General features: G+C 49.8%; 2 protein-coding genes across 2 annotated transcripts in view; one reads left to right on the top strand and one right to left on the bottom strand.

Moving 5' to 3' along the window:
- Positions 1-5,128, top strand: part of FGD1 (FYVE, RhoGEF and PH domain containing 1) — a 51,186-nt gene extending 46,058 nt beyond the window's left edge. Inside the window, exons 13-18 of the mRNA XM_017519661.2 lie at positions 347-377; positions 892-993; positions 1,387-1,512; positions 1,670-1,831; positions 2,862-3,005; positions 4,193-5,128. Coding sequence (XP_017375150.1) covers positions 347-377; positions 892-993; positions 1,387-1,512; positions 1,670-1,831; positions 2,862-3,005; positions 4,193-4,498 — 871 coding nt within the window. The 3' untranslated portion in view covers positions 4,499-5,128. The remainder of the gene's footprint in view (positions 1-346; positions 378-891; positions 994-1,386; positions 1,513-1,669; positions 1,832-2,861; positions 3,006-4,192) is intronic.
- Positions 5,129-5,282: 154 nt separating this feature from the next.
- Positions 5,283-9,267, bottom strand: part of TSR2 (TSR2 ribosome maturation factor) — a 4,490-nt gene continuing 505 nt past the window's right edge. The window contains exons 3-5 of the mRNA XM_017519663.2: positions 7,070-7,161; positions 6,379-6,555; positions 5,283-6,147 (exon numbers count right to left, since the gene is read on the bottom strand). Coding sequence (XP_017375152.1) covers positions 6,013-6,147; positions 6,379-6,555; positions 7,070-7,161 — 404 coding nt within the window. The 3' untranslated portion in view covers positions 5,283-6,012. The remainder of the gene's footprint in view (positions 6,148-6,378; positions 6,556-7,069; positions 7,162-9,267) is intronic.

The following is a 9,267-nucleotide window of genomic DNA, read 5'->3' as shown; positions in this document are numbered from 1 at the left end:
AGACTAGGGCATGTCCCCTCTGGGCTCCTCGGCTTTATTTTCACCGTCATAGTATCGATCTCCCTGTATTGTCCCTATCTCCTCTACTAGACCATGAGCTCCTTGAGGGGAGGGTCCTCTCTGAAGCCCAAGTTCTTAGCACAGGGTCTGGCAAGTATTAGTAATTGTTGAATAAATAAACCCAAACAGATTATGTGACTTGCCCAAGGCCATATAAGTAATAGGTGAATAAGCAGAGGGTCAAGCTCAGGTCTTTCTGACTCTAGAACACCTGCTCTTCACCACTCCGATTGCGTTTGTGGGCCTGCCTAACCAAGTATCTTTCTTTTTTATTCCCCACCCCAAGGACTGAGGAGGAGAAGAAAGACTGGGTCCAGGTAACATCCAAGGCTTTGTGGTAGAGGGCTAGAAGAGTATTAACAGGTCTCTTAGGGGTTGCTGGATTCTCCCTCAAAACTCACCTCTAACCAGAATGGTCCCAGACCCCTATCTTTCAACAAACTTTACCATCCCCATTTTACAGATAAGCAAACTGAGGTGCAGAGGTTGAGCAGAAACTCACAAACTCTTTTAGGAAGCTGGTTTCTCTGAGGGTGTATAAGGTGAAAGTGTCAAGCTCTGTAAAATCTTAAGCCCAGAAGGTGGCCAGGAAAGCCACCTGAGGTTTTTCAGCCACCACTCCCCCTCCTCCTGGATTTGGGAGGGGATTTATTCACTGAGACCTGGATTTGGGAGGGGATTTATTCAAGGTCATCCACCTACCAGCGACAGAGCTGGGTCTGAAACCCAGCTTTTCTAACTTCAGGCTACGGTGTAGGAAGGTGAGGCGAGGGTAGAAATGGGTGGTTTGTGGGGTGATCTGACTTCTCATTTCTTACACCCCCTCCCCAGGCCATCAACTCCACCCTCCTGAAGCATGAACAGACGCTGGAGACCTTCAAACTGTTGAACTCAACAAACAGGGAAGATGAAGACACCCCGCCCAACTCTCCGGTAAGAGTCCCCACCCTCTTTCCCCTGCACTGGGACCCCTTCCAGACTTCCAAGTCCCCACCTGACCTTGAGATGATCCTTTCCCCTTCCCAGTGAGTAATGACCAGGGAGGCAATGCACGACCTCAGAAGCAATCCTTCCTTGGTAGGGCCACAGAGAAGTCATTGGGGAAACCAAGACCCAGAAAATGTACTAGAAGTGACTTGTCTTCAGTAGCACAGTAGCTAGGAGCAAAGCCAAGAGTTAAAGGCAGGTCTTCTGAATATGGCTGCTCCCCTTAACCCCACCCCATCCCCACCCCATGGTAATGCAAGCCTTGGAGCAGGGACAAGGGCTGGCTGGACTGGGTTGGGGAGTGCCTGTCTCTGACCTGAGACCTGGCCCTCCCCACAGAATGTGGATCTTGGGAAGCGGGCACCTACTCCCATCCGGGAAAAGGAAGTCACCATGTGCATGCGCTGCCAGGAGCCCTTCAATTCTATCACCAAACGCAGGCACCACTGCAAGGCCTGCGGGCATGTGAGTGTTGGGAGGCAGGGGCAGAGCTAGGGAGGGGACAGCCTGGCAGCCCAAAGGCCTGCCGCAGAGTGGGTACCCTCCAAGCGGGGGGAGGCTGCAGTCTGCTGAAGGGAAGACCCGCTGGAATCAGGCTGCTCTTGCCCACTTGCCACCCCAGGTGGTTTGTGGGAAGTGCTCCGAGTTCCGGGCCCGCCTCGTCTATGACAACAACCGCTCCAACCGTGTGTGCACTGATTGCTATGTGGCCTTGCACGGGGTGCCTGGGAGCAGTCCAGCCTGCAGCCAGCATACACCCCAGCGCCGGAGGTCCATCCTGGAGGTAAGAGCCACGCCCCTGACTAACTCTCCCACAGTGGGCAAATGGGCTGCAACTCTACCCAGTGAGATTGAGGAGGCTCGGGCATCTGGGAAACAGTAGTGCTCACGGGACCCAGGCTTGGAGTGAGTAGAATGAGGGCAAGAGTGAGTGAAAGACAGTCATCTTTAATACTTAGACATTTAATCCCAGGGTAACCAATCTGCCCATGCTATTGTTTCCCTTATTTTACAAATGAGGAAACTGAGGCCCAGGGAGGTCATTTGCCCAAGTCACACAGCAAATGAGTGGCAGAACTAGATTTTTTAAATTACCCAGAAGTTACCACTGTTACGGCTTATCCTATCTTTCTAGGCATATATGCACATACATACATTTTGGAGTTGGTTTTTTTTTTACATTAGGGAGAATTCATACTCAATTTTGGAGTTTTTTAAAAACAAATGTAGGTATTAACACTTAAAAGAGTACTTACTTTGTGCCAGGAACTATTCTAAGCACTTTGCATTTATTAATTCATTTAATTATCACATCAGCCCTATTTGCTCTCCCTCCAAGTCGATGCATTTTCATCTAGAGCTGGGACTCTAAGCCAGACTTCATTAACCACCCACAGACTCCCTTAAAACCACAATGCTAGATTACCTCTCACTGAGTGTAGGAAATGGATGTGTGATGAACGACAGAAAAAAACGTGAGGCATAAATGTGTGAATGGCTTGAGGAATGAAAGCCCTGACTGAAGAAAGAATGCCTGACTGGCATTTTAGATGCCCCTGCTGAGATCCGCACACTCCTTCCACTGGCCTGTAGAGGCAGCAGCGGTTGCTCAAATCAGGCAGACAGATCTAGCTTTGAATCTCAGCTCTAGCTGATTCCCCGGGTAGCACTACACAAATCACTCCTGCACCTGAGCTTGAACATCTTCATCTGAGACGGGAATAGGAGTCCCTATACTGAGGGAGCGTTAAAGCCAAGAGGAGCCAGGCTACGCCCTCTGTCAACATTGATGCTTCCTGTGTCTCTGGCCACAGAAACAGGCCTCGGTGGCTGCGGAGAACAGTGTCATCTGCAGCTTCCTGCACTACATGGAGAAGGGTGGCAAAGGATGGCACAAGGCATGGTTCGTGGTCCCTGAAAATGAACCCTTGGTGCTGTATATCTACGGAGCCCCTCAGGTGTGCATCCTACTCTGTCGGGTCCTTTCAGCCACCTGGCAAAGCCAGGTTATCCCCTTACCGCCAGTCCTTGACCTCTCCTTGGCCTTGGAGGATAAGGTGAGCCCATCTCTATGAGGAACTCAGAACCCCAACCCTTGAGAGACGAAGACTGGCTAGAGACAAGGAGTGGTTGTGGGCCAAGGTATGTAGGGAAAAACAGAATGGGCCGGGCGCTGTGGCTCACGCCTGTAATCCCAGCACTTTGGGAGGCCGAGGCGGGTGGATCACAAGGTCAAGAGATTGAGACCATCCTGGTCAACGTGGTGAAACCCCGTCTCCACTAAAAATACAAAAATTAGGTGGGCGTGGTGGCATACGCCTGTAGTCCCAGCTACTGGGGAGGCTGAGGCAGGAGAATTGCTTGAACCCGGGAGGAGGAGGTTGCAGTGAGCTGAGATCGCACCACTGCACTCCAGCGTGGCACCTGGCGACAGAGCAAGACTCTGTCTCAAAAAAAAAACAAACAAAAAAAAAAACACAAACCAGGATGAGTTGTGAGCCTGGCTTCCTGGAAGGAGTGGAGATGGGGAACTTCTAGGTCCAATTTGGAGTGGGTAAGAGTATCCAGATGGGGCCGAGCACAGTGGCTCATGCCTGTAATCCCAGCACTCTGAGAGGCTGGATCACCTGAGGTCAAGAGTTTGAGACCAGCCTAGCCAACATGGTGAAATCCCGTCTCTACTAAAAATACAAAAAGTAGCCTGGCGTGGTGGCATGTGCCTGTAGTCCCAGCTACTCAGGAAGCTGAGGCAGGAGAATTGCTTGAACCTGGGAGGTGGAGGTTTCAGTTAGCCACATTTGTGGCTCTGCACTCCAGCCTGGGCAACAGAACAAGACTCTGTCTCAAAAAAAAAAAAAAAAAAAAAAAGTATGCAGATAGGGGCAATAGCATAGACAAAGGCCTGAAAACATTTGGTAGGCTAAACAGACTAGCCCAGCAGTTTTGTGGAATGAGAGGAGACAGGTATTTAAACCAGCCTACGTTTTAGCCCCAGTTGTGACATGTTCCTGTTGATAACACTGGAGCCACAGAAGGTTCCTCAGCAGGAGAAAGAAGACACAGCATATGCAAACCAGCTAGAAGCTGGGGCAGGGGGAAAGGTCTAGCCCCACGGTGGCCCCAGCTCTGTCCCTCCTCCCCCCAGGATGTGAAAGCCCAGCGCAGCCTGCCCCTCATTGGCTTTGAGGTGGGACCACCCGAGGCAGGGGAGCGGCCTGACAGAAGGCACGTCTTCAAGATCACGCAAAGCCACCTCAGCTGGTACTTCAGCCCTGAGACAGAGGAACTACAGCGACGCTGGATGGCTGTGCTTGGTCGGGCAGGCCGTGGGGACACATTCTGCCCGGGGCCCACATTGTCTGAGGACAGGGAGATGGAGGAGGCACCAGTGGCCGCTTTAGGAGCCACTGCTGAACCCCCCGAATCCCCCCAGACCCGAGATAAGACCTAGAGGGTTTAGGGCAAACTGGGAGCCCCCACCCCACACTCTAGCTGCCCATGTCTGATTGGGGGCTCCAGCCCCTTCCCTCCCAGCTCAGTCAATACTTGAACTCCCATCACGGGCACTTTCAATCCCGAATGCTGGGTCTTGGGTTTTTTAATTAATCTTTTCACAAAACGTGGGCTTTTAAAAAATATATTCCTACAGTGATGTTAATTTTTATTAATCCCTGTCCCCAGGCAGGGTGGGAGCCGTTGCTAGACTCACCTGAATTAGGTCGTTTTTTTCCCCCTCATCCCCCAATACCCTACCACAGATCCTGCCTCTACCCAATTCCCACAAAGCACCAGAGGTAGATTTGGATTCAAGTGCCAGCTCTGCCACTTACCCTGGGGCCCCAACCCACCCCTGCCTCCTCAGCCAGTGTCTTCACACATTCGACTTCACGTGGGGGTGGCAACTAGACCTCTCCTGCCTCTCCCATGGCTTACAGCTTCTACCCGGCCCCAAGGCTACCCAGTATTTTATCGTCCAGACCCATGGCAGGGCCACCGGGCAGGACAGGGGAACGGGGGGAGGACAATGGATACTTTTTTTTTTTTTTAAAGAAAAATACAGTTTATTTCAGGCTTACAGTAACTTTCGTAGCACTGCTGTGCTCCGTCCGTCCACGTTTGGTCGTCCAAAGTACCAGGCTGCTAGCGTGGGCCCAGAAACCGCTCCCTTGTAAACGCTGAAGCTCAGTTCCCAGAAGGCGGATTCTAAGGCTACTACTCATAGGTCAAGCCACAGATTAAACAGTAAGGTATTATTTATTAAGATCTTAACCCTTACCCCTGAACTCAAATGGGATGGGATAAGGAGGAAAGAGGTTAGAAGAGACAGAAAACAAAGCCCAGCTCTTCCAAGCTTACCACCTAGCCAAAGTCTTCGAATTCCTGAGGGAACCCAGGGCTGGAGGCTGGGCTAAAGGAAGGGAGCATTCCTGGGAGGTTGCAAGTTCTGGGCAGGGGTACAGAGCTGTTGCGAGTGCGTGGGGTGGGGTAAGCGAGAGGCTCCAGAGCTATTCTCCGTCACGTCTTCAACTATTCTCTCTTCCACCTGCATGTTCATCTCACCATTGCTGACCCAGCCAGCCCCGTATCACTGAGTGCTGCTGCTGCTGGTCCTCTCCTCCCCAAATCCACCTGCTGCCCACTGTCCGCCGGCATCTAGCTCCTCCCCCAGCTACACCCACACTCACTCATCCCCATCTTCCGGAAAGACACTGTACTGGGGAACCTGGCCTCGTCACTTGGATGTTAACTAAAGGCCCAAGGGAATGTGCTGGACCAGGTCCCCCCACCACCAAGACCAAGGACCCTAGGTTTTCCTTCCCTTGGAGGGAGCTAGACAGGGGAACAGTGGACAGGGTGGGAATGGGGTAACCAGTCCACAGGTCTGCAGTCCTCAAAAAAAGAAACCCTACAAATGACTCTCAGAGCTAGCAAGCAAGGGCCCAAAGCCATTTCCAGCAGCGCCAGTCATTTTTTTCTCCGGACAATGGTCCAGCCATCTTCCACTATATCCTCTTCCTTAATAGTCTGAGCCTCTGGATCGGAGGGTTCAGGCTGGGGGCAGACCCCATCGGTAGCAGCCCCATCATTTGTAGCTGTGACCTGGAGGGGAGACAGAAAAGAGAGCTGAATACACTGACCATTGGTGACCCAGGCTCTGCTCCAGCTTTTCCAGGATTGGCTGTGTGACTTGAGGAAGGTCCCCTGCCCTCTCTGGATAATACCACTACCGCCAACCACTACTATCCCCTTATCACTTCCTGGTGAATCTAGCTGCTCTCCCAGAAAATTGAAAACATCCGTATCCCCCCAACCCACGGGCACCCACTTCACCTCCATCTCTTCCACACTGTCCGCATCATCTTCATCCTCGTCAGTCTCTCTAGCTGCCTTAAGTGCGGTGGCTGTGACCTTGCATTTTCTCTGAGTAATCCGGGAGGTCATCTCTCGCAGAGCAGCCCCATCGCCCCTCTGGAAGTCGTGGAACATGGTCCGCAGTTGCTGACTCACCTACCAAGAAAACATTCAACCAGTTTGTATAGAATCTACTATACAAACAGCCCGTGTCTGAAGCAACAGAGGGGAGTAGGTTGGAATTTTCCAGAAGAGAATGGGGCTCTTTCCTCCCCAAGGAATTAACCAATGAAGCTGCCACATATGAAGGGCTGAAGTGAGGGCCTGAAGCATCAAAACAGGGCCTAACTAGTAGGGAAGGCTCTAGAACTGGGCTTCGAAAGAAGGAAGATGTAAAAGGAAAAGTAATCTTATTGGAGAACAATGGTAAACACAGCGGGGGTGAAAATGGACCTGGACTGGCCTGACCTGCCCTTGGGATGGGGGTGAGGAACAGGCCTAGATGGGAATGATGTACAGAAAGAAAGAAAAGAAGGCAGGCAGGGTTGGGGAAAGCCACGCTTTTTCCTCCAGGCAACAGAGATTCACAGCTAAGAGTCTGTGCCTGAAATAGCTGGGGAGAAGACAGACTGCAGGTAGGGAGATGGCGGCTGTGCCCTGATAAGCTCACCTGGGGCAGACTCCCGTCTTCCACAACTGTATCAAACTCGTTGGTCATCAGCTCCCCAAGGAAGTCTTCGACCTCCTGTAGCTCCAAGTCGGCTGAGTAGAAAGGACAGGGCCCTTGGGTCAAAGGCCAGCCAACTTCATCACCCCTGCCCAGTACTCTTCAATAACTACTTGGTGGATCCGCAACCAGGTGGACAAAGGCACAGTCAGCCTTTTATCTGCTTAAGTGTTCTGAATTCCAGGTTTTAACATTTATTTAAGAACCACTAAATATTAATACCTCATTTCCAATCTCTTGCATCCTACCAAGACCTCTTCCCACAACTCCCAGCCCTCTTTCATCTGGCCTATTCTAACCAGCCTCCCCTCTATGAGACCTTGAGCAAGCTACTTCTCTCTGAGCCTCAGTTTTCTCATCTGTAAACTGGGGCTAATAGTGGCCTCCTCAAAGGTCTGTTATGAGGAAGCATCCAACGCAATGCCTAGCACAGCGAAGATCCTTAATCCATGTTCACTTTTATGCAAAAGCTGAAGTTTTTTAAGCGTAGAGAACCTTCACCACCGTGGCTCCACTGATAATGGAAGCCACAGACCAATGGGAGAGGTAAGAAGAAACGGACATAGAAATTCCAATGATGAAATCATAGCCTTGACACACATCCCACTGTGTGACTCTGGCAAAGCCCCTCTTCCTCGGCTTCAGTTACCTATGGGCCTACGCTCTACTTTTTCTGAATTAGAGATAAACTCAAGAAAGTTCCAAAAAGCTCCCTCTCCCCTCTATGTGCCCTACCTAGGAGAGCTCATCCACACTTGGTTTTCTCTACCACTCAAACTTAGCCCCTAAATCTATCGCCAACTGAGACTACTCTGTGCCTGGATGTTTCACAGGTGCCTCAGACTCTCCATATCCAAAGCCAGACTCGGTGTTTCATAGTTTGCCTTTGAGAAATATCTGTTCTGCTGAGTTTTAAGGGACGCTATCCATAAAAACCTAATGAGAAACAAAAGCAAACAGGTTTTTTTTTTTTAGTGGTTCTTATTCTTATCGAATATATTCTTAATATGTTGACAAGTGTTAAGACTTTTCAGCGGGAGTCGAAGAAAAGAGGTTTTTTTTTTTTTTTTTTTACATAACCTGACTGGAGAAGCATCTTCACGGAACATCTAACAGGACTAGTTAGCATGAATTGTGGCAAACACTGGTCTAAATGATAAAATCAAAGGCCTTCCCTGTCTTAGGCTTTTCAAGGGGGCTTCCCACACCCCAGCTTCATTCTCTACCACTCCTTCACCCCTCCATGCACACACACCCATACTCCAATTCTGAGCTCCCCGATACTTTACAAATATAACAAATTATATCCTCGTGCCACAGAACAACTTGAGTGTTGCTCTCTGCTCCCCCCCCACCCTAGTTAACTCCTGCTCATTAAGACCCAGCACAATTCACCACCTCCACTGAGAAGCTGTCTCCCCAGCCTGTTAACCCATGCACCCTGACCTCCTCTTTATCAGAAAATCTATCAATGTTGTAACTATTTACTTGTGTGGATCCCCTGACTGGATAGTATACTTTCTTGAGAGAAATTACTCTGCCTAATATCATCTCCAAAGCTGGAAAGCGAATGAAGATTTTTTTTTTTTTGAAAAGCGTACTGCGCAACAGGCCCTCTACTGGGCGTCTTGCTCTCTATATCCCTCAAGACAAGCCTACAGTGTAGATCTTCTCTGTCCAAACAGCCACAGGTGGTTACTGAGCGCTTGAAATACGACTAGGCCAAATCGAAATGTGCTAAAACTGTGAAATACCAGATTTTGAAAACAATACTAAAAAACGCAAAATATCTCAATGTTTTATACTGATTACATGTTGAAATACTTCGTATACACTGAGTTTACTAAGATTGATTTCATCTGCTTTTTGCTTTATTAAAGTGGCTACAAAAAAATTAAGTTACATGTGACTAGAATATTTCTGCTGTACAGCGCTGTGCTGGATACTTGCATACGCATTTTAGGAACTAGGAAACAGAGTCATAGGGAGGTAAATTGCCTTGTCCAGAGTAATGCCACGACTCAGTGGCACAGCCCGTAAAGCACTGGAATCCAGGATTCTGATTCCAAAACCTGAATTCATTTCACCTCGCCTTCAGGTATCAATCCACAACTGCTCGAGAGGAAATACAGGTTCTGCGG

This window comes from Cebus imitator, unplaced genomic scaffold (assembly GCF_001604975.1).
Source record: "Cebus imitator isolate Cc_AM_T3 unplaced genomic scaffold, Cebus_imitator-1.0 Scaffold763, whole genome shotgun sequence".
Lineage (NCBI taxonomy): Eukaryota > Metazoa > Chordata > Mammalia > Primates > Cebidae > Cebus > Cebus imitator.
Note: the sequence above shows the minus strand (reverse complement) of the source record. Positions and strands in the feature narration are given on the sequence as shown.